Source organism: Tachysurus vachellii, chromosome 1 (assembly GCF_030014155.1).
Source record: "Tachysurus vachellii isolate PV-2020 chromosome 1, HZAU_Pvac_v1, whole genome shotgun sequence".
In the NCBI taxonomy this organism is placed as follows: Eukaryota; Metazoa; Chordata; class Actinopteri; order Siluriformes; family Bagridae; genus Tachysurus; species Tachysurus vachellii.
The window spans coordinates 4878833-4904685 of record NC_083460.1 but is presented as its reverse complement, the minus strand read 5'-3'; the positions used below and the strand labels follow the sequence as shown (position 1 = coordinate 4904685).

The 25853-nt window shown below is 39.2% G+C and overlaps 1 protein-coding gene across 7 annotated transcripts; it reads left to right on the top strand.

Annotated features, from left to right (window-relative positions):
• Positions 1-1291: 1291 nt before the first annotated feature.
• eps15l1b (epidermal growth factor receptor pathway substrate 15-like 1b) lies at positions 1292-24519 on the top strand. Of its 7 annotated transcripts, XM_060869172.1 has the most exons (25): positions 1301-1363; positions 2985-3026; positions 3198-3287; positions 3743-3790; positions 4023-4124; positions 4251-4313; positions 4657-4782; positions 5141-5200; positions 5445-5717; positions 6765-6925; positions 7413-7569; positions 8243-8308; positions 8486-8571; positions 9015-9087; positions 9443-9604; positions 10025-10222; positions 10368-10520; positions 11272-11386; positions 12180-12277; positions 12911-12974; positions 15088-15155; positions 15467-15560; positions 19029-19183; positions 20732-20748; positions 22460-22588. In XM_060869172.1, exons 1-24 carry the CDS (start codon positions 1337-1339, stop codon positions 20744-20746), a joined length of 2496 nt encoding a protein of 831 aa, XP_060725155.1. In that variant the 5' UTR covers positions 1301-1336; the 3' UTR covers positions 20747-20748; positions 22460-22588. The 7 variants fall into 7 exon arrangements, with proteins under 7 accessions (XP_060725139.1, XP_060725155.1, XP_060725162.1 ...); XM_060869156.1 differs by lacking the exon at positions 20732-20748 and having other exon boundaries at positions 1292-1363; positions 22460-24519; XM_060869179.1 differs by lacking the exon at positions 19029-19183 and having other exon boundaries at positions 22460-24519.
• The last annotated feature ends 1334 nt before the right edge of the window (positions 24520-25853 follow it).

Genomic DNA, 25853 nt, shown 5'->3' with positions numbered 1-25853 from the left:
TTCTGAGATACTGAATTTGGGATTTTCCTTAGTTGTCAGTAATCATCAAAATTAAAAGAAATAAACATTTGAAATATATCAGTCTGTGTGTAATGAATGAATATAATATACAAATTTCACTTTTTGAATGGAATTAGTGAAATAAATCAACTTTTTAATGATATTCTAATTATATGACCAACACCTGTAGAAGAAGAAGTCATACAAACTGACATACAAACTGAAAAAATGGAGACGTCTCATTGGGAGGATAATTTTCCAAAACATGTGAAGGTTTTCCTTTGGTACAGGGTGAAGGTGAGAGCTAGACTGAGGTATAACATTGCAGTACAGTAATGATGTCAATAGAAGATACAATACAGACTAAAGAAATTGAGCTGACTATGTATTAATTATTATTATATATATTTATATTATTTATATTATATATATTTATGTATATATATATATATATATATATAATATTTTTACACACATATATATATATATACACACACACACACACACACACACACACACACACACACACACACACACACATATAGATGTATACCTGTGTAAAACCATAACATATGCTTACTTCCAGCCCTCGACACAAGATGGAGACATTTAAAATGAAATGAACAACATAAACAGTATATACTGTATAATTCTTTATAAATACTTTTATATGCACAAATTATAACTATGAATAAATTCCAGCTGAAAGGATAAAATGACTCATTAAAGTTCCTTAAAGTTACACAAAAGCCCATCATAAGTCATAAAGGGTCAATTGTTAACAGTGTAAAAATCTAAAGGACATCAGTTCAAAAGTTTATCTACTTTTAATACGAAATAAACATTTTCCTTTCTTTTTTCCCCTTCTTTTTCTCTCATAAATAGTGCAAAAAGTTTTGCTTTCAAGTTTATTTCTAGAGATTCCTCCCTTGATCTATGTATCTAAATACTTATTAGCATTCCCAATAAACAAACAAACAAACAAACAAATGCATTAATTTTGTTGCATTGTTTTTTCAACACCATATACATGTTTTTATAATAATAATAATATAAATGATTTAAATGAATGGTGTTTGTAGGTTAACAGAGTTGATGTTAAACTGGAAAGTCAAGAAATGATGCAAATATTTGAACAAAAATATGGCAAACATTTAAGCTTTTCCATTTCTCCTGGGTTTCACTAGAAGACTTGCACAAACATTATTATTGTTGTTGGAAGGGATTAAAAAAATCTCTGATACCAAAAAGTTTCCCCATATGTAAATTTTTTCGTGCGCGTTCACGAGGCAGAGTTACAGAGCCGTGCACGCGCGAGCGTCCAGAAGCCGGAAACATGGCGGCGCTCATGTCACTGACTCAGGTAACTCTGCCTTTAAAGTTTAATTTGATTTGTTTTTACCATTACGCTTCAGCTTTTAAACACTTAATGACTTTTAACTAACCATAAACTAACCGTACTCACCCCCAAAGGGGCTTCTTTGCGGTCGTGGAAAGTGAAATTGACTTCAGGTTTGTGAGTAAAAATGATAATAGGAAGCTAATTGTAGCTAAAGCGACTGTTGTTGTTGAGGTGGAGACACAAAAAAACCTCCGACACTGAGACGTTTACAAACCCAAAGCGAAGTGCAGCACTTTCCATGTATTATATCAAGTATATGTATGATAATGTTGCTTAGAAACTCGTGTTTGTTTGTTTGGAAACTTGTAATATATCCGTCTTCGTTTGTAGCTGTGAAAAAACAACCGTGTCTCATAGACAGGTGTCTTGTGTCTCTTTATATAAATATGTATATATATATATATAACCTTATAAACCTTCATATACAATTGACACACATTCAATCTCTTAAGAAGAAGCAGATTTAGTTGTATTCTGTTCACCACGAGCTTACTGTTAAAGCCAGAGGTTACAGAGACAAAACAGTCTGAGATTCTGTTCACAATAAAAACTGTTCTGTGAAGTCAGAGTATAAAGTTACTATGAGATTCTGAGTCTTCTATGATGGGAATTTATAATGTTTATAATTACAGCATTGGGGGGGGCACAGTGGCTTAGTGTTTAGCACGTTCGCCTCACACCTCCAGGGTTGGGGGTTCGATTCCCACCTCCGCCTTGTGTGTGTGGAGTTTGCATGTTCTCCCCGTGCCTCAGGGGTTTCCTCCGGGTACTCCGGTTTCCTCCCCCGGTCCAAAGACATGCATGGTAGGTTGATTGGCATCTCTGGAAAATTGTCCGTAGTGTGTGATTGATTGGCATCTCTGGAAAATTGTCCGTAGTGTGTGATTTTGTGTGTGTGTGCGTGCCCTGCGATGGGTTGGCACTCCGTCCAGTGTGTATCCTGCCTTGATGCCCGATGAAGCCTGAGGCTCCCCGTGACCCGAGGTAGTTCGGATAAGCGGTAGAAAATGAATGGATGAATTATTACAGCAGTGGTTGTATAGAATTTATATATATATACAGAATATGAGATTATCTACTCAACCAAGAGGTTTTAGGGAAATGCACATCTTTACACTATCCACGTAGAACCGTTTACACCAGGAGGAGATGACGCAAGTGCACAAAGCTTGGCGCAGAAGAACAAATCGGGCGGAAAGGAGACGCAGCGACAATAACGCAGTACTACAGGAGAAATTAAATGATTTGCTTGGGCCATTGGGAAGATTTGATCTATGTCCTAGACTTTTTTCCTAGACTATGTCCTAGGTTTTTGGGTTATTCGTGATTCGACTCCCACTGAAGCGTAAAGGGTTAAGATCCTTGCTTGAATGTGGTGGTGCTGCGCTTTAGTAATGTAGAACCTATATGACAGATTTAGTCTCGTTTGTTTTTATTAATATGCTAAAGTTTTCTTGTCTTTTTATTTTTATATTTTGATTTTTCTATTATTTTAACCACTACACAGAGATTCTTCTTCACCATAATATACAACGTTATTCTAAACAGTATTGCTTATTATTCAATTTCTGTATTTTTTTAGATATCAAATGGAAACCCAGCATATGAAACCTTCTACAGACAGGTAAAGTGGTATCACTCGCACACCACTATGAGCCGTTTTTATATATATATATATATATATGTATATATATATATTTTTTTTTTTGTGGCTTGGGGAAATGTGCAATGTGAAGGGTTTTCTCAGACTGAGACCTGTTTTTTATTTGGTTGTTGTTTGTATATGTTTGCGCAGGTGGACCCAGGAAACATGGGCAAAGTTGGTGCAGCTGAAGCCGCTCAGTTTTTGAAGCGGTCAGGACTTTCAGACAGTACTCTGGGGAAGGTATGATACTCTAGCTCTGCATTGTCAAAACTAACGACCGGTTCATGTTATGGAGATGTATGTACTGTTAAATATGTATACTACAGTGCTGTCAAAATGCTGTCACAGATTTAAATTAACGTGCATGTTCTAACACAACGTGTACTAAAATAAGGAGTCTTCAGTGTCAGTGGTTCTCAGAGGTAACTTCAAGGACAGAGAAATTTTCTTAGTAACAAGCTGCAGTTTTGGGCAATTTAACTTTGAGGGAAAAAAACAAAAAGACAGACTTGTGAGGAAACGATTGTTTATAGCTGACATAATGATTCATTTAACAGCACTGTAACAGCACTGTAACAGCACTGTAACAGCACTGTAACAGCACTGCATGTTGTGTTTTCCTGTTTTCTTTTCTGCTTAATTTTGTTTTTTGATATCATAGTCTGATTAATCTTTCTCGTAAATTGTTATTTCAGATCTGGGATTTGTCAGACCCAGAGGGAAAGGGCTACTTGGACAAGCGGGTAAATGATTCTGTTGTTTCATGTGAGATTAGACATGCGGTGGGCGGTTGTTTGCATTTTCATGTATAAAAGAATCTATTATTTTTCATTGTTATTATGCTACACTACATTAACTGTTTAACCAACCCATATTCCACAACGATTTATATTTAATTTAACTCTGCTTAATCTATGTTGCAGCTGCTACACTGGTGTTTCTAATATTAGAATTTTTCTTTTTCCTGTTCTTTAGGGCTTCTTTATTGCACTAAGGCTCGTGGCTTCAGCACAGTGTGGTGGTGATGTCGGTCTGGCCTGCCTGAGCCAGACTGTGTCAGTTCCTGCTCCTAAATTCGTAAGCATTCCTTAAACCTTTATGGCAAATTGGAGAATAATGTAACTGAAGATGTTTCATAATACACGAATAACTGAAAGTAAATCTGAAGTAAACTAAAGGAAATGTTCTTTTCTGTTTGTGTAGAGAGACACAGGCAGCCCTTCTCTCATACCAACATCTTTCGGTGACTCCACATGGGCAATGAAGGTGAGAAGTTCAACGTTAGAGATCGGTTAAAACGTAAAATCTAGGTTTCATTGGTGGAAGTGTTGAGTGCAAAAGTTTGTGCCCCCATACGTCTTACTGGAACATTGCAAACTGTTCTGAGGATAAAAAAAACTATTCAATGTTTTTCCTTTTATTTACTACGCCAGTCTAAAAACACACACTGTTTGGCCTGAACACCGGAACACCTAACACAAACTAAATTGTTATTAATTACATTGTCTTCTTCATGTTGTCTTAAATTTGTGCCACTCTGCTTGATTAGAAATGTGCTTACACTCTTTCTCTCTCTCTCTCTCTCTGTCTCGCTCGCACTCAACTCTAGTTTGATGAAAAAGCTAAGTATGACAGCATATTTGAGAGTCTCTTGCCCATCAATGGGCTTCTGTCAGGAGATAAAGTCAAACCTGTCCTCATCAATTCCAACCTGCCACTCGATGTGCTCGGGAAGGTATGTTATTTAAAGAGAATTATACAATGAGGCTTGCAGTTTTCTGAAAACGATTTATTTTCCAATAATGTCACACCCCAAAGTGTTTTATTCCTCTTGTACCGCAGAAATAATGCCACCACCGATTACTATTTGTAATTTATCAATGTCATGACCGAGAAAAGTAATCAGCAGCTACTGACCAATCACATTCGAGAATACACCGGCGTTGTGGTTTAAACACAGTTTATTAGTGTTTACAGCTACATTATAGGTGTTGTGTATTAACATGAAATAATAGCATGTCTTTTAGAGGTTAATGTTTATTCGGAGGGTTCAGTAAAATGCTTTCTTTGCATGTTTTGTGTTCTTTTGTCAGATCTGGGATCTCAGTGACATTGATAAAGATGGACATTTGGATAAAGAAGAGTTTGCAGTGGTGAGTTAAAAATATGAGGTATAAGTACGTTATTACATCATGATCTGTGTGATAGATATGTAGGAAAATGTCATTACAAAGAACAAACAGAAAAAAACCTGGTGCATTTATAAACTGTTTATAAATCAGTTGCAAGGTTTATGATACAAACATAGTACAGTATCTAAAAACTTCTTTCAAACTGATATTTATTGGTATATTTTGTATTTGAGGAGATTTATTGAGTGTTTACTTCTCTGCTCAGGCTATGCATTTGGTCTACCGAGCCCGAGAGAAAGAACCTGTTCCTTCCATCTTACCGACTTCCATGATCCCTCCATCCAAGAGGAAGAAGAGTGCAGCTGCTCTGGTCGGCTCTGTGCCCGTTCTGCCCTCCAGTCCTTTCCGTCTTAAGGAAAACCTTCGACCCACGGTGCCTCTCTCCAAGAGCCCTCTGACCATCACTTCCAACCTCTCACCTTCAAACTCCTTTAGGAGCCACAGCCCAAGTCCTAGTCTCAGTCCTGCACCACAGCTGGTACACACACACACACACACACACACGTTGATAATAATAACAAAATCTTTCGAATAAACTGTTATATTAGGAGCTCTTGCGAGTTGCTCCAAACACAAAACAATCCTACAAATGATGTGGACTGCCAGCTTTCAGCCAGTCAGGACAATGGGACATCCCATTGGAACAGCACCCAGGCATTATTGCTGTAGGGAGGGACGATATTTGTTTGAATTTTAGGTTTCAGAAGGTCTAACTCTAGCCAACTTTGACCAGAATTGCTGAGTATACCTTTAAATGTGAAAGGAATGATGTTCCACGTGGAGTGAAAATGATTCCCAGCTCGTAAAATAAACAAGGAGCCGTAATAGTGTTAATAAATGGTAGTTTGATGGTTATACAAACGTTACCACCCAGAGAAGACAAACATTCCCACCCAGTCAGGACACTGTATCAAATGTCAGCCCAAACCTGCATGAACATTAACAGTCTCTTTGGATAAAGATTTAAGATATGCTTTATGGCAAGCCAAATGTCGCCTTCAGTATACTGCGTGTCTTTGGAAAAAGAACGAAGTAAACCTAATCATGTAAAAAAAAAAAAATAACCTCCAGGACCTTCACTTGGTCAGATTCTCTTTTTAACTGGAACGTTTGTGTCAAAGGTTTATGTTTCAAACCTGTAGGTGCTGTTTTTAGCATTGAATCTGTGCTAGTGAAACTGGTTTGTCAACATTCTGAGCATGATCTGATACCCTCTTCCTTTTGTGTTCATGTCATCATGCCATGCCTTGTGTGTATTACACCTTTAGTCTTATCCTTTTCTGGACTTTTCTCTTGTACCTGTCTGCAGTGATATGTTGAGGAATGACATTTTTATCGGTTTATTTATCATTCTTTAAATTGTTATAATTATATGATAAATGTGTGCGTTTTTAGACTGAATTTGGAAAATCGTTTCTTTGTGTGTGTGTGTGTGTGTGTGTGTGTGTGTGTGTGTGTGTGTGTGTGTGTTTATGTGTATATGTGTGTATGTGTGTATATGTGTGTGTGTGTGTGTGTGTTGTAGCCTGTTTCAGCAAACTGGGTGGTGCCTCAGGACGACCGAGAGCAGTATGAGGAAATCTTCGAGCTAGCTGACTCTGATTTCGACGGTATGGTTGGAGGAGGCGAAGTTAAGGACATCTTTATAAACTCAGGGCTGCCCCAGAGTGTCCTGGCCCATATCTGGTAAAGATGCTGACACACAGCGGATTTCAGTTTCTGTATGGGTTGTGTATGGAGTAGAGCATTATGGGGCATACTGTTATCGGAAAATAATCAGCAGTGGAGTGGTACATGTTACTGTTACCACCCTGTTGGTGCTCTTATTAACAGCACATCCTGAAATGTTTTATTCCTTTTATTTCAAAGCATTTTAAAACCTTCCCATACCAGCGTCTCCTTTTTAAAACCAAGTGCAAACTCCTCTGTCCTGAAGACGTCCTGATACGACTTTATGTTGTGAATTCAATAGCACTGCTGCATAAGAAACATTAAATAGCAACACTGTCCGGCGTTGCACATGATGTACTGCCAAAGCACGATGGTGAATAAATGATCGTTCGTTTTTATAGAATGAAGCTTTCGAAGTCTGTTTCAATCCAAAAGATTCAGACCTGTGCTGCATTAAATTAACGTTCTCCCTGTCTTTCTCTCGTTTACTTCGTTTCTGTAGGTCACTAGCAGACACCAAAAGTGTGGGCAAATTGACCAAAGAGCAGTTCTGTCTGGCCATGCATCTTATTCAGCAGAAAGTTAAAGGTGTTGAGCCTCCTCAGACCCTGAGCCCTGATATGATTCCTCCTTCAGAGAGGAGCTCTGCTGCTTCTACCGTGAGTGCACAGCATTAACTAAAGGTGTCCAGTATTATCTGCAGAAGGCTAGTATAGCTGTCAGTGGTCATGCTTGAAATGAAGACCTGCAGCTACACCAGCGCTTTCAGGATAATACTGAGGCATCAATGTCTTTGATGCCCTCTAGTGGCTGGTTACAGAACAACGTTTTACTGAGGCAGTCAAAATGCGTGTGTCTGAGCGTGTGTCTGAGCGTGTGTCTGAGCGTGTGTCTGTGCGTGTGTGTCTGTGCGTGTGTGTCTGTGCGTGTGTGTCTGTGCGTGTGTGTCTGTGCGTGTGTGTCTGTGCGTGTGTGAAAGAGAACAGAAGTGTTTGGATCTAACACGTTACCACTGATCTGGTATGTGTGATGATTGTGTATGTGTTGATTTAGTCCAATATGTCTATTAACAGTGGTACACACAATACATAGATAGAAATAAAATCTTTTATCAAGGACATGTACAGATCGGTGGTGTGTATTTAATACACACACATCAGGCCAAGTTTAGAATCAGATCTTCCTTTTCTTGGTCAGAGATTTGAGAAGTTTCATGAATTAGTTTTTGTTGCTTAATCTGTAAATTAATCTGTAATATCATATTTCTTTTTTGACCCTCTTCCTTTTATTCTTTCTGCTCTCTCTTTGTTCTTCCATTTTTTTGATCCTTAGGCAAACTCATCAGAAATCTCCTCAGGAGTCAGTTTTGAATTGACCGGACTGTCGAATATGTCCAGAGTAAGTGATTAACTTTTTTTTTTTTTTAAATAAATTCTCTACTGACATCTAGTGTTTACTTACATGCACTGCAACAGATTATCATCATCTTTTGTACACCTCTCTCTGTAATGGGTTGTTATTAAGCATAAACGTGGGCAGCCACTGTGCTTTGCTTAGTTGCTTTATCTTTTTTAGGAGGTTATTAGTTCAGTGGTGCCAGTGGAGTTGACAGGAAACAAAGAACTTGACGACATTAGCCAGGAAATCGCACATCTTCAGAGGTGAGACTTTTTAATAAGTGGCATAATAATAATCAGGATCTTCTGGATACACCGAACAAATATTCTAATATATAAATAAGATTTATGGATGTATGATTCTAATGCGATGATGTGAGCTTAATCTAAGTCCATACCCACTTAAGGTGGGTGTAGACGAGTCATTCGGATCTGCTGAGAAGTTTCTTTTTAGTCTGCTCAGCAGTAGGTCTGATACTTGCTATGTTGGCGAAAGTGGTCGTCACTACAAATTCTTCTTCACATAAAAGAGTTAGTCAGTTTCTTTCAGCTTTACAGAGGTTATTTTTGGTGTTTTATGATAAAGAAAAAGAAACGACTGCGAAACATAACGGCTCGTGGCTTTCAATACGTTTGTGTCTATTCAGTTTGTTCTGCAAGTATGTAGAATATTGCTCTTAACTGTCTGTTTATTTATACTTGAGTAGTGAGAAGCGCAGCATTGAACAAGAGATCAGGCAGAAGGAGGAGGCCCTTCGTCTGAAGAACAGCGACCTTCATGTAAGGCTCAGACTGACAGAAATCATCTATTACTTAACAGCACATAACTTTATCTGCTTCACTATGAGAGCATTTGTCATTGAACTTTCAACGAGACCAGATTCCAAACAGAATTTAAGGCACTTGGACATTTTCCGTCAAACGTGTGCTGGTCTCTATGAGTGCTTGTCCACTTATGCTGTCTTACTCTCAAGTACATATAGTACTTTCAGTACAAAACAAGATTGTGTACCAAAACCACACACCTGGAACTTGTTGTGAAAAGTTTCTGTGTTTTCTTAGAAGGAAAAAAGCCTCCTGTTTTATTACAGACAGAGTAAAAAAAAGTGTGTGCGTGTGTGTGTTTTTTTTACAGGGCATGCAAGTGGATTTGGAGCAAGAGAACAGCAGTATGAAAGACCTGGAGCGACAGACATTTGGTGCTCAGAACAGACTACAGGAGATGGAGCAGCAGAGGAGCAAACTGGAGAGCAAAGTGAACGAGGCCAAGATCAAGGTCCAGGAGGAGAGCAGCAAGGTGAGAGAGGGAGAGAGAGCGAAAGGGAGAGAGAGCGAAAGGGAGAGAGAGCGAAAGGGAGAGAGAGCGAAAGGGAGAGAGAGCGAAAGGGAGAGAGAGCGAAAGGGAGAGAGAGCGAAAGGGAGAGAGAGCGAAAGGGAGAGAGAGCGAAAGCGAGAGAGAGCGAAAGCGAGAGAGAGCGAAAGTGACAAAAGATAGATGGCAGTAGAGAGGCAGAAAAAGAGAGAAAGACCAATGTGAATAAGTGATAGAGACAGACATATAGTAATTGTTATAGTAATTGAGAGTCAGAAATAAAGATTTGTTGAGAGCAAAATAGAGATTATAGATTGAGGAAAAAGTGAGGAAGAGCCTGAGGGTTAAGGATAAAAATGCACCATCATTGATCAGGTTTGTGTGTGCGTGTGTGTGTGCGCACAGATCTCCTCTTTGCAGACACAGATCATATCTCAGGAGACAACTCAGCATACACAGGAGAAGGAGGTGAACAGGACCAAGACGGACTTGTACTGCCTGGAACAGGAGGAGAAGCAGCTGGAGGAGAGCCTGAGTGCAGGAAAAGCCAAGCTAGAGAGCATCTTGAAACTGCTCAGAACCTCTCAAAATGAGATGGATGAGGTTAGAGGCAACACACACACACACACACACACACACACACACAGAGGACAGACACTGTTAAAAACTTCTGTGTAACGTCAGCAGTTTCTTTGATTTCGTGTGAAGGTCCAGTTTAATCTATTTGTTTATCTTCATCTTCACATAGGTACGGGAAGAAATCTCGCAGATCCAAGAGAACCAGAAGGAGCTGAATAAGACAATCGAACACTATGACAAAGTTCTCAATGGCAGCGTAATCAGTTTGGCTGAAATCGACCAGCTCCTTGCTGAAGAAGGCTCAGGACTCAGCAGCACAGTGGTTAGACTTTTTAAAAGCTTTTTTACAGACTTGATAAATTTTGTGATTTGTGTCAGATTTTCAACACTTTCAATCCCCAAAGTCCCCTCTACATCTACTGCTGCTGAAGACATACAGGAACCTTCTTTCAGTATGCACGTAATCTAAAACATGCACTAGCTAAATATTATGCTTAATATATGAACTTATGCTCGCTGACTATTTTGTAAAGAACAACTAAAATATTAGTTGTTAAAATATTATATATATAAAATATTACTGACTCGGCATTATGAGTTATTGGCAATACAGAACTGCTAAAACTCCCGTGCAATGCGGCTGCACCTGAGAGACTCTTACACCCATCACATTTCATGTCATTCGTAAACAGCACAGACGTCTAAAAAAAAACCACATTATTTGTCACAAAGTTTCCATAAATATACCGCGTGCCAACCGTATGCCTTTTATTTGCACATGAGTTATGTTCCCGAAAATAGAGCTAGAGAAGTGTTTCTCATCCTGCCATAACTCACTCTTTGTATGTGCTCCATGCCACTCACTGTCAAAACGACTTCCATGGAAGCCCGTTTCCTCTGACGTCACCTTCATGAGCTGTCCCCTCTCCCGAGCAGGAAATGAGTAGATGAGGGCTTCGTTTGTGACGCCGTTAAACTCTCCTCCTTCTGGTTACTGGTTACGTTGATAATATTTTCCCCCCAAGGCTGAGCAAGGCAGCAAACAGCGTCTCTGAACGGTGCGTCTGTTTCAGGACTCTTCCTCCTTCAAGTCGAGGCTGGCCATGTTTAATAACAACGGCGCTCAGAACTACAGCGTGGATCCCTTTCAGACCGAGGACCCCTTCAAAAGCGACCCCTTCAGTAAAGGTGCTGTGATGTACAGTGGTAACTGAAACTATAGTTCATAGTGTGAGTAGAGTGTTAAAGTCAGATAGAACCCCAAAGCTGCAGGTTTGTGCTGTTTTAAAGTTTCAGATGAATAACAGAATGTGTGCACTGTGGTTTGTGTGTTAAAAGGTATTATATCGCAGCAGCTCTGACCAGCGTGCTGTTAGTGTGAGGCAAATCACAGGTCTACATTAACACGGCAGTTCTTATACGTTAACACTGATTCGAGTAACCTCTATGTCACAGGGATTGTACCACAGACATCCCCTTCAATTTAAGCCTAATACTAAACTGATTATTTTATGTGAGGAGACACATATACAGTATAACAGAAAATAAACCATTTCAGAATGTGCTGTTTTTTTCATCCAGGTGCAAGATCGCACCCTTTTAGTGTTTCATTCCTTACATCTGGTGAAGACGACCCCTGATAAGGGGGGAAAAAATAAATAATAAGATTAATAAATAGTAGGTAAATAAATAAATAAAAAATTATATAAAAAATAAATAATAATAATAATAAATAGGGGGGAAATAATAATAATAATAAGAGTGTAAATAAAAAAAAAATAATATAATAATGATAATAATAAATAGGGGGGAATTAATAATAAATAAATAATAGAATGATTTGCCTGACCTAACACACTTAGATGGCAGTTGAAGCAACATTGAAGAGCTACATAAGACGACAGGGATGAAAAGATGACATTGAAGACATTGTCTGTATTGAAGACATTATTTTATACCTAAAGATGTTTTTCTACTCTAGCTGACCCATTCGGAGGAGATCCCTTTAAACAGAGCGACCCGTTCAGAGACCCTTTCAGCAGCTCGGATCGCTTCAGCAGTCCCACCAGCACCGTAAACGTGAGTGTCCTCTCAAGCTCATGTTTGGGGATGTGTTTACGGGCCGGAGCGGTTTGTAATGGGTCACAGCTATGACATGTCGGTTCACTGTTTAGTAAAATTAAAACAATGAGATAAAAACATCTTCACTAACATGTACGCCATTAAAATTGCTGTAGTTGTTTAATAGCTAATGCTGATTTATTGTAAAAGTCAGTAAATGAAGCAGAAATGTACATTTATTATTATTATTAAAGCCATTAAGAGCTGTTCTTGTGTTGGTTTATCCTCAAGCATTACTCAGTGAACGATCGTCGACTGTCCCAACAACTGCCTTCATATTCGACTAAATTATTCCCTAAATTAAATGTAGTAAATAGAGAATAAGTGTAAAGACTTATTAAAGTCTGACACTCCCATGATCGAATAAGCTAAAAATAAAAATAGATTAACAGAAACACAACATGGACTTCAATGTTCACAGTGAAGGATTTATTTTGCATTTGAGGTTACTTAGAGAAAGAGGAACTCCTCAGGGGAAGCACCATCACCTCACTGTACTCTCTAAACCATGAAAAAATACTCTCTCTATATCTTTGTCTTTCTTTGCTCTTTCTTTATTTTCTCTCTCTCCGTTTCTTTCATATGCTCCAGGCCACTCCTTTTGGAAGGCAACGGAACCTCGCATCTGTCGGTTCTCCTAAGTTTAAAGACTCAGGTACTGTATTTTTACTGCTCGTTCAGAGCTTCTCTCTTGCTTAATCAGGCCACACATCTCCCCGAACGAGTCACACAGACGTAACACCGAATTTTTCCACTGCACATTACCACATTAGCAAAGACAAGACCTGGCACAAGCCCACAGATCCTGGGTTCTTGTTAGTTTTCCACTAACTTCAGAGATGGTTGGAACGGTAACAGTGATGACAGTAAAGCCGACTATGTCATCGTCATAGCGCACAAAGATGCCTTTGTACAACGTGATCCATTGCTGTGCTAAAAATGAAACGCTCGATTAATTGTTTTTAAATTGTGTTAACTAGAAAGCAGCAAAAAAAAAATCTTAAAATCTGTGTACCATTTTAGAGACCAAAAAAATTACACAACGGCACACTGTTGCACAAGAAATAGCTAATGGTTTTTTAATGCTGTTTAGCAGGGTTTTTTTGTTTATTTATCTGTTTCTGGTGAGGAAACCTAAATGTTCCAGCTTCAAGTTCATTGTCAGGCATCTGCACCATCTCAGGAAAGGTCTGCAGAACTGTCCATAAGGGGAAGCTTCAGGGCTTTCTGGGTATTGAAGATGCTAGATAAAAGCCTTAGTGTTTCATAATGTAGCCCATACACGCACACCACAATCTTCCTCTTAGGTTTACCCACACACTTGAGCTACTTGACCAACTTATAACCACACCATATTAGTTCGGATGTAATGACACTAATATACATTATGCAAAGGCAGAAACATGACGAGGTGTGCTGTTATCGCAAATTTATTGGAACTTTGCGGCAAATATAAAACGTCATACCATCACCAGCTTCTCCTTTTCTCTCTCTCTTATCTCTTTCTCTAACGTAATAAGAAACGCAGCTTGTCTTTCAAAAGAGAAGCTCAGAAAGAAGTTTGGAAACTCCTTCAAACTAGAGACTCCTTCCATAAATATGAAATAATATCTCCTTAGTGAAAAAAACCCCAAAAACTTTGCTATGGAAACGATTATGTACAAGAACAAGGGCATTAATATAAACCCGTCAGTTGAATCACAGCCAGATTAAATAATCGGCACCTTCTAGCCAATCAGATTAGGGAATTCTCCATTACTGGAATTTTACAGCATGCGATTCAGGTGTAGCTAATATAGTAACGGCGCACTTTCCACAAGAAGGAGTCATCAAGTTCACACAAAGTGAGTTTCAGAATTTCTTTTAATTCGTAGCACTTCAGATTTTCCTGTGGTGTAAAAGCTATTTATAGAGCTTCAGACCTGCATAAAAAAAAAACCTCCAGCTGTTCTTAAAATAGTGCTGCCTAAACAAACTTTGCTTTGTGGCCAAACAGAGCGCGCCACTAACATGTTACTGCAGGAAATCTCTCGAGGAACACTGACACTTTTCAGCAGCCCCGATTGCTTACGCTCTCTTTCGCACGCCATAGATGTCGTCGAACAGCTACGCACTATTTCTATTTTCTCACCGAGGAAATGGGATTAATTTATGAAAAACACAGCCCTGTACAACTTTTGTATGAATACTGGCTTGTGTGTGCTGCATTATTACTGGTCCTGGGTAGAATGCATGGAATAAACACACAGGGGTTTCCACTTCTAATATCGCTTAGCTGAAGGCCAATTCTGTGGTCACCAACACAAGCAGCACATTGTGGAGAGGAGAGTTTTTTTTTTCTTTCTGTTTTCTGTTTCCTTACTCTCTGTTTACTGGTTTGTTCATGAAGTTATAAACTGCGTTCTGTAGCAGTAGATGATAAGGGCTGTTTGCCACAGTCCATCGAACACCGCCTCCACTTAACTCTGTAATCAGTTAATTAAAGACATACGTCATAAGCATCGCACAGGGGAACTGAAAGCAGGCTTTTCAGGAGAAGTCATGGAAAACGAAACAGTGCGGCCACAGTAAAGCCACGTGCCTAAAATAAACACGAGGCTCCCGGAGTGTTCGTGACGCCGCTGCTGACCTGATGGAGTGTGTGTTTCCGTAGTGGAGAGAAAATAGCAAAAACATACCTCTGTGTGAGAATGAATAAAATGCATCACGTCTGTCTTTCTAATGCTCTCTTTTTTTCCCCCTACTCTACCTTTTCCCTTCTAACATAGATCCCTTTGCTCCAACGGACACCTTTGGCGGGAACGATGGCTTTGCCGACTTTGGAAATATGTCAAAGGTAGGAAGGAGGTCAGCGGTGAAACGGCCTATTCAGTAATCAGACCACAGGAAAGCACAAGAACATTTTGCACCACCAGTAGTTTACGTGGCGCTTGTTATCTATCATCTGTTCATAATCGCTTATTTATGCCTTTACCTAGAATCACGAGATGATTAAGAAGATAATTCAGGGAATTTTTAACTAAGCGTAACCTTAAGGCTTAGCTCTCTGGCATGTTCTATAGCATCCTCACACAGTGCATATTGTTTTGTTTGCTGATGAAGTTGAGACCCGTTTATCGGTTTAAATCATCTGTGTTATTGTTAAAGGGATCCAGTGGGCACGCTATAGGCCGAAAACCCACCTACCCCCTACCTCCACCCAAAAAACCTGTACCAGCCAGACCAGCACCACCTCCATATGGTGAGTGTTATTTATGTGTGTGTGTGTGATGTATCCAGTTAACCCACATTTATTTGATCCCCTTTATTTGAAACACACTATGTGGTGTGTTTATTGTATACACACCCATTCAAAGATGTCTAGCTGTGTTCATATGCATCAAAGCTGTTAGTCATGTGACATAATTAGTTTGTGTCGAACGTCTTAACTTCCCCGTGTGCCACGAGACGTCGCGTTTATTCCATGTCTTTCGATGTCCGTAAAAATGTCTCATCAAGATACCGTCCGTCGTATAAGACTCGCAAATACGTGCTTCGTTTATGATTCAACCAGCAGTTTTAGTTTTTAATTTGCTGCAGCTAGCTGTTTAATAGCACCTGGAGGCATTGCTGAAGTATTATGTCCTTTTAGTCTCGTGGAGCAGTTGCTCTTTTTAACCAAGGTTTCAGTTGTAGCTGCAATCATTCTGCTCTGATTTCTCTGCTCTCTGTATTTCATCTTGCAACTCAAGCCACGCTCCCGTGTATATCCGTGTAAACGTGTTATCAAATAAACTATGGATCTAAAATCATAATCTCCAAACATTTATTAAACATTTATTTGGTTCTCACTCAGGTTCATTGACCTACATCTGCCACTAGAATTAGCGCAGTAGTCAGCAGAGCATAGCATCTCGATCGGCTGTGGTATTTTCCCCCCACACTTCTGCTTTTCAAGACGAGTGTAGATGTATATAGCATCCATGCAATAGGCTGAAGGAAGGTGTAGTGTGTGGTTGCCTGTACTCTACCTGTACTCTGTAGGTAGCCGTTAACACTAGACAACAGGACACACAGGCCATGATATAGACCAGGGTCTTTAGTTAATAGCCCACTTTTTAAATTTTAATTTTCTTTCAGCTCACTAATAATCATTTGAGTGTAGCAGAACATCGGTATGAGGAAAAGCAAAGGCATTTTCATTCTGAGTCAGCATGGTCTTTGATGCCACACCCGGGGTTTGAACTGGCATCCTCTTGGTTGTTGGTGCAGAATCCAATGAACCACAAAAACCATGTTTGCTACACCGTTGCTTGTTTTGTTTTTTTTTTTTTCTTTTTTTTTTTTCCTTTTTTTTTCTTTGCCAGTTTGATCTTATGACCTTCAGCTTTGTTTGTTATGGCCATAAAAAACCCCCAAGGATGTCAAACTAGGTAGAGGGGTTAGATTTCCTGGAGGGGCTGCAGATATAAAGTCATGTTTGTCTTCTTGTAATACACACAATTGTTTTGGTGAAATCAGGTGTTGGATAAAAGAAATAGAAATAAACTTTGCAGAGTTCAGAACGCGATTAGAAACGTCATCCTCGTCAAAACCTTCAGTGAAGTGAAACCAAGTAAAATACACTAATATTAGAGGGGCCCAAGCTTTTTGGCCTGTACTGTAAATTAAAAGCTCCCAATTCTATACTGCTTACTATGCATACACAGGTGAACTCAATACCATATGTGTTGGATTTATTTCACTGTCCATCGCTTGGACACTACACGTGTTCACTTTCATTTCTGGCACTCGGTAATGTACGCAGAAGAACAATTGATTTGACCTTTCACTCGTGTGTTGTTTACACACCCTGCCGTGCTGTTTATGTGCGTACGGTACCAGGTCGAGTTGTTTTTCTGTTGTCATTGTAGACATGGGCGGGGTGCTGCAGCGTTGCTCATATCACTTAGCAGAGGAAATGTAGAGATCAAGCATGAGAGAGAGATAGTGTATGTGAGAGTTTGTGTAAGAATTTGACCGCCGTACACACTTCACACCCTTCAGAGAAGCATAAAGTGAGAGGTTCCCACAACTGGCTAAAAGGGTCTATGCCAGCATGTTCACTCTGCTTTTGGTTTGCTATGCAAATTTGAGTAAAAACATCTACTTCTCTGTTTTGTGGTTTGCCTCGCCTCCTCGTGATACTACTACTACTATTATTGCACTACTAGTAGCAACACCTATACTACTACTACTAATAATAATAATAACAATATTGCTGCTTTTACTACTAATAAATCTAATACTAATTATCATTATTCTTCTTAACAGCATTTATTTTTTCAGCTGCAACCTTTCCTACTACTATTAGTAAACCTAGTACAACTACTGTTTCTATTAGGACTGTTGATGTTACATCTATTATAACTACTGCTAGTACTAACACTATACTGTTATGTCTGTTATTCTCTGTGTCATTATTATATGTAACTGATGTTGCTTCTGATAGTAATTCTACTTCATCTGTTAATGTTGTTAAGTAATATGAATAAATAATATTATTATTTTGTTTGTGCTATTTGAAGTACTAGTACTTCTACTCTACTTCTATTACTACTAATATTGTTATTAGAACTATTAGTAGTACTCCTGCTATTCTTCTTGTTTGTGCTATTTCTAGAGAGAAAAAAAAGATGCATCCCCTGTATTTTACAGATAGGAAAATAAAGGAAACTATAGACCTGTATTACAATTTGTTTGTAAATTAATGAATTTCAAGACTTGGACAAATAAAATTATATACAATTTAAATAGCACAAAAAGATTGAGGAGGATCGAATGCAGCTCTACTGGTACAAAAGTAACTGGAGGCAGTTTGAAACTCCGAGTCCAGGCCATGCAAGTCATTACATAAGTCATATTACACATAGCTTTTTTTCCACTAGTGATATATTTGTGATCAATTCTGTTCTTTAACCTGCCTTAAGGGTGTGTAAGCTTTCGCTCTCAACCAAATAATATAAAGGGAAAAGTGATTTAATGTCTATCTATAAAGGGTGTTAAGAAATTAAGCGAAGAAAGATTAAAGCTTTAGAGGTTGTGAAGTGACCTGAGGTTCACATGGGTGGCTAAATTCACCCCTGCCAGTTTCTGCTTACTTCTCTCTCTTGCTGCGTTCTGCTTCCTCTGCAACTTTCAGTAAATACCTCCCTTTGCTTACACGTTGTGCCTCACTCATGAGAAAAACAGAGGAAGCCTAAAACGAGTCTCTCACTTGCTCTGAGCAGCTGCTGTGTGACCTTTTGCACTCGCAGTGTGGCACATGGGTGATTGTTGATAGGGATGCATTTATTTTTCTCAAACCACATCAGCAGCTTTTTTCTTTTTTCCCTCTGCAATGTTTTTGATGCATGAGCATCTACAGACTGCAGGCAATCTCCAGAAGATCATGTATGTGTACTACACAGCCTATGGCTCAACTATCTTGTGTTGTATTTGTGTTTGTCAACAGTTGTTGTAACGGCTTACGGGCGTTGTAATTGGTTTTGAAAGGTGGCTTGAATTTGCAGAAATGAAACTGTTGCTCTGGTTTTGGTACACCGCAAGTCAACCCCTTTAAAAGTCCCCAGCCTGATCTCATTGCTGCTCGTTGCTCAGGGGTCACGTAGACGTACAGAAGGTATGAACAGTGATTTTGTGTTTTTTCCCGATTTATTTTCTAACTGATGTCCTCTCTGAACCGTTTTAGGCACAGGTTCAGCAGGAACTCATAGAGGAGTTGCCGCTCATAGACAAACGCACGGTGTTTCCCGCTTTCCGAAGCCTCGCGAGGATTCTCTCTCCTCGTCGCAGTCCAGTAGAAACGCCTTAACAGACTCTCTTGCTCTTGCAGACCTTAGAGCCGTAAGTCGAGTCTACAGCAGTTAACCGTCGATGGTGTGTCCAGCTTAGCCAGCGCTGAGTGTCCCAGCAGGCATGCCTGCACGTCCTCTATATGTGTCCGTTGTACTGCTTTCTGTTATGTTGTGCTGTGTTCTTTTATATTGTTCATCCTAAGCTGCAGCCATGTTGTCATTTTGTCTTGCGTCACAGCCCTAGTCCCAGCATGCCGCCCCCTCCCCCCCGCCCCCATCAGCCGTTCATTCATGTTTAGCTGGATATCCAGCAGTTTCCGAGACCTGTACACCCTGCTGCTCCTAAGCGTTCTGTATTATTTGGTATTATCCTCACCCACGCACCCAACTGTCTGTCATGTCTGCTTGCCTTCTGCGCGATGTCATTCACATGAATCCGTTTATTTTTCAGTTGTCAGTAGGCTGTGAACATAAGACTAGCAGGTGAACTTTGAATGAAACATTACAATTTAAAATCTCATCTATTGATTATTCAAATTAACATTCAAACTCTTTTGTTTATACTTCTTAGTTTAGTCTGTTTTCAATTTAGCTAACCATTTCCTACGTGACCCACAATTCTGTCCGACCTCCTGCTGACGTCGTAGCCGTTAGGATTGATCTCTACTGAAATAATACAGATCATTTATCCACTCCATAACTCGGATCATCTCGTAGACAGACTCCGATACAGATCCCAATGCAGCTATGCGAAGAAGCCGGGACGAATCACATCAAAACGTCTACGTCGGAGTCCTCATTAAAAGGAGAAAAATAAGCTCAATGTTAATAATGTTCTTTTGTTTATAGGAGCTAGCAGCAAAACCTGGAACAGGAACAAACCAACAAATTAGTCACTGCACACTTCATAAAGATTTCAATATAAACATGTTTTTTTTTTACAGGGTTTTCCTTTTTAAGCCCAGTTTGGAATAAAGAAATAAGATCATAAGCTTGCTTTAACGCATCTTAAACATAATAATATAAAGATCATAGATGTACCTGGCACACAGACTTTATGCCCTCTAGATTGTGAGAGCTTGACTTTTTAACCTCAGAATGAAAACAGGAAATGCAGTAGCTACCGCTCATCCTGACCCAAGTGTCAAACCCCAAGTCTTTGTGTTTAACAGTGCAGCTTGTGTTTGATTACGGTTTCTGATTTGAAATCTACACTGGTTATTTAAATCCCTAGTTATTTTATCTCTGTTTTTGCATGGTAAACCTGCTGTAGGGTTATTATTATTATTGACAATAATGATCTGATTGTATTCTGTAATAGACCGTACTTCCACCGCGAAGCTAAGTCTAAAACACGCCGACATTATTTGGTCAAACACTGTACTAGTAACTTTAATGCTTAGCTACAGCTTTTGCATGCCGTTATTGTACTGTGTGAAGCCCTTGCATGTGCATTGCTAATGCAAGTGGTGTTCTTTTTGCTGTTTCTGGTGTCCTTCTGTTTAACATGAGCTTGTGTGTGGTGGTGTTTTGTTTGTTTTTTCCCTAAATTTAGTCCTGATTGCTTTAGATCTGTTGTAATGTGTCTCTCTCCCAGGCCCTGAACATTTGAAGGTAAGTCAGCACAAGGGTTTGGTGACCACAACCCGGCTTTCTGTATGTTTGAGTGTTAACCACAGTGAGCACCTACTCCACCCGACGATCACACAAAATCCGCTTCACGTCAAATGTAAAAACAGATTGATTTCATGTTCACACAGGGAAAAATGCCGTGTGAGCTTTAATCGCATTCGCAGCATGCAGACTGCATTTTGAATAAATTATATATATCTAGCTATCTCTCTCTCTCTATATATATATAAATATATATAAATGTGTGTGTGTGTTGTAATGCATTTAAATACTGTACAAGTGTAAACTCTTAATAACTGTGTTGAGTGGATTGGGAAACTAAAGCATATGTGAAATGAACGACACACAGACTGTGACGAGGTTAATGCTGTGAGTTCGGGTTTAGGTGGCTCACATTTCTCACTGGTCACTTCAATAGTTATTCATTTGTGCAGTGAGAAATTGTAATCACACTTTTTTATTTATTCATTTAAATCGAGTTATACATGTCATTTAAACGATTCATTTATAATTCGGTGTGATTTATAAGGCTGTCAAGTGAAACTAAAGGAAATTAAATCAATGGTTCTCAAATCTGTGGTACAGAACTGAGCTCCAGAGATCTCATCACCCGACTGCTTCCACTGCTTTTGAGTAAAAACCTCTAGCCGGTCAAGGCGCAGAAAGGATGGCGCGAACCTTCTGACTATAATGAAGCGCGATCGCCTGAGTATTAACACAATCGCTGTTTATCTATTATTAAAGTAACACATTCATTCTGAGATACAACAGTGAGATGAGTTACATTCAAACTCAAGACAGCCCAAAATTGTGGGTGAGGTTATGAGATTGAAGCGAGTGTTTGTTTTGCACGGGGTTTGTGTTTGGGTTGATCGCACAGCTGAGCATGTTTGATCATCTAAAAGCATCGCGTCTCCATTATTTAAATAAAACACCTCCATCAGACACATCCTAAGAAATAGAACCTGACAGGTCGTGCTGGTGTCGGAAAGTCATCAGCGCTGGCGTGGTGTGATACGTTAACACTGTTACCACACCGGCGTTGATCATTTTCAAATAACAGCATGTACTGAAGTGTTTTTTGTTTTCTCTTAAATCACAGCAGTTTGCCAATGTTAAATTTGGTAGCAAACAACATTGTTTTTTAAACCAGTTACATTTAAGGTTATCGTTTACGTTAAGGCAAATATTAACAGTCGTTTCCTTACCAGTCTCCTTTTTCCTCTTTTGGTGTTAATAAGACGCAATTGCACCTTTTCACAATCCAGAGAATCTGCAAAGCACAAAATCCTCTGTCCTGAAGACTGTTACAGGCTCTTACAGAGCGCCAACACTGGAGACTCCTTCCATAAATATTCGTCATCTCATTACCAAATATCGATGATTTTTTCTGTTCGATAAGAGCACATTTTTAATCCATTTCTATTTAGCCTTAGATTGCACGTACAAACCAGATTAAAGAATTCAACAGTGCTGTGGTATAAATATAAAAAATCCAAAAGTAATTCTTTGTTTTGAACTGATCGATTCTATTTTTGGAATCAAAATATATGAACATATGAAAATATGTAAAAATAAATCCATCAATGAATCCATCCATTAGCATGTTTGCATGCATATCAGATTGTTTTGTGTACTGTGTTTCTCTGTTGTGTCCGATTCGAGCCTCTCTCTGTCTCACGCTCTCCTTTAGTTCGGAAATGAAGTCGAACAGCTGGAGTGGGCCAAGCGAGAGAGTAAGAGGGAGGAGGATCGCCTGAGGAGGCTCCGCCTCCAGGAGCAGCAAGATCTGGAGCTGGCACTCGCTCTCAGCCGGGTCGACATGTCCAGAACGTAAGGCCAGTCCACAGTGCCTTGTCCAGAGCCCTACACTGAACCGTAACCATCCTAAATACCACTTCCTCCGAGGGTAAAAAACAACAGAACATAAGGTCCATTGAAATTCTCACTGTCGAGCGTTCCCCTGAGCTTTGAGGCTCACATAACTCAGTTGTTTTCTCTGCTGCTAAAATTGCACTCTGTCCTACGCTGCCTTACACACAGGCAAACCAAGTCTCTCATGGGTGTTTCCCAAGTTCTAATTAAAACGCATGTGATATGCCTTTAGACCAAACTATACTGAACAACTGATCAAAGGTTGTATGAACCAAACATAGACTCCTACTTTATAATATATAAATCTGTTCTTGTTGTTTTTTTTTGTATTCACTCGGAGCACTAAATTTTTACCAAATACAACAACAGTAGAAGAGAAAGTTTCACAATGAGGGGGTTTGATACAGACGACTCTTCTTCTGCTGCTCTGTTCGCTTTGGCGCTGAAACGATTTCTTTATCTAACTGTAATCAACACGAGAGCCGTTTATCAACACAGTACCGTCACTAGTAGGTGCTTGTTTTGTTCTTATTTTTATTTTATTAAAAATCTAATTTATTAGTAAAACAGCACATCATTTAGACCAAATACTGTCCAAAGAATGTTACAGACTGCCTCCTTATTCATATGAACCATATCAGACTAGTATTTCTAGACTAGTAAAATGGCTAATACTCCTCACTCGAAGCTTTCTGAAAGGTCACAGGCTGTTTATCCAAAGTTTTTGTTGTTGTTGTTGTTTTTATTACTGGCGTATTCGATGATATTTCCGACTAGCCGATCCCATCTAGCTGACAGCTTATTGGAAATGTATTGGTTTAATTTCCATGTCACATGCTAGGCTTCATGCTAGCTTAGCAACCGTAGATCTCCGCTACTTCTTTCAGGGCTTAATTTTCCTTTTTAATGTCTCTAAATGCATTTAACGATATATACAATGAATGTTTCTCTACCAGTCTGGTGCATCAAGCACTAATTGCAAGTAGGAATTAAAGTTGTAAGGGCTGGAGCCGTATAACGCACCACGGGATGCTTGAAGAATTATTCGAGCCGTCGTGTGGATTAGTCAGTTTATCTCGTCGTTCCAGTTTGAGAATTGAGGAAATCTCATTTCAGATGTCGGTGAAATCACGTACACGCGGGTGTACGGGATACGAACGCTCGCTTGTCATGCATTCGTTTGCACTCGACACTCGCATACGTGTGCGAATGTCTGAAGACTGAAGACATCACCAAGACATCGTGCACTGCACATCTGTGTTTCTTCAAACACACAACTTAAGTGTGATTCTGGTGGATCTTCATTCATCACTATAAACAAATTATTTTTATTACACGTATGCAAACTTCAGAGTTAGTTATCAGTTATCAGCATACACTTTAAATCTGACTCCCAGCCTGAGGGTTTTGTGTAGTTTTAAGAGTGTGATTGAATGTTTATAAGTAACCCACACAGAGTGTGCAATTTTTCTGTTTGTTTTTGTGCTGGTGGTGAAATGCTGTGTATGATGACGACATTTGAACTGATGCAGGAAAAATTGCGGTGCACCTGAAGTCCTGATGAAGGTTTTTTTTTTCTTTTTCTTATGGCCTTATATTGTATATGGTGTTATTTCTTTATGTTCTAATATATTTATTGTGTTTGTCAAACACTATGTTTATAATATTTCCAGTTTCTATACATCAGTTATAATATGTGAGATAAATATTTATATTTTGTTCAGCAGAACGGTGTGTGTGTGTGTGTGTGTGTGTGTGTGTGTGTGTGTGTGTGTGTGTGTTCTGCTCATATGGATTGAAGGTCCAAAAATGATGGAATTGTTGGAAATTGTATTTTATTTGCTTAACTTTGCTATTAAACTCAAACAACATGTGAAATGAGTGAGATTTGTTTCTAACGCAGTCAAATTTCTTACAGATTGCAGATTCCTTCCGGATTACAGCGTGTTGGTTTAGGTGTCCCACACCCTTGAAATGCTTCTTTCTCTTGCTCAAAATATGTCAGAGATGAAAATATTTTTTTTAAATTAGCATGAGAGACTGTTATTCACATTGTGACTACTAAAGTAAAACGCTCTGTGTTCATGTGAAGCCCTCAGCATTAATCACACCACTGCCTCAGGTTTCTAAGTGAGATCCCTTTCTCACACACACACACACACACACAAAAGACAGACGTTACCGGGATGCAGCTCGAAACGTGAGTTTCTTCATGTCTCAGACTAGTTTTTAGTATTTTCCGTCAGTCGTTTGCTGAGCCACACTGTGCGTGTGTGTGATTAATCATATTGTTACAGGTGGATTTTCAGTTTCATCAGATCCCCCACAGATTTGTTCCTGACTCATGTAGGTCACAGTATAACTGTAGCATCACGAATAAGTGAAACGTGAAACAATACTGTGTCTAGATATAGCTTCATTAAAGACACCAGGTCAAATCACAGTGTAGACTTAAATGATGCATCTGCTTGCCAAATAACCTAATTAACCTATGTAGAATTTATGTAGTCTTTGTGTAGACTTTATGAAGACCTTATGTAGTCTTTGTATAGACTTTATGTAGGCCATATGTAGTCTTTATGTAGTCTTAATCCTCACTTAAAATCTTGTCTTATCATGTTTAACAAAAAAGGCACTACCATTGCCTTACATTCTGCTGATGTACTGTGATTCATGTTTGTGCATGTAAACATGTTTGAGAGTCTATATTTCACCTCGCCTGGTGTTTACATACAGGGTGAATGTCTTCATCAAGCATTAAGTACTCTGCATATTTCATGCAAACACAACGTCTGGAAAAGTTGTGCAAACCCTCGCAGTCTCTGTGTGTCACGAGCGTGCCAGTGCTGCAGGTGGCGCTAATAAATATTCATGACAATTTCCATGAAAACATATTGGAGTGAATCAGCATGGACATGCCTCATTAGTAACATATTTCTCTGCGGTTATGTCATACTGTTCATGCGAGAAAGCCGAACGTCATCTCCATATGAAACTGGGTTTCTACATCCTTACATCTTCGGTACCTTCCCTCACAGTAACTGACATATCCTGAAAGCCAGCTAGTGGCTGGGAACTGTGGAGTTGTGGAGGGAAAATTTGGGTGGGTGTCAGTTAGAGGTGAAAGAGGTTTATATTGTTTTGGCCTCTGAAGTGACATGGTGCTTATTTCTAATAATGCTAATTAATATATTGTAGTAACAAATATCTTC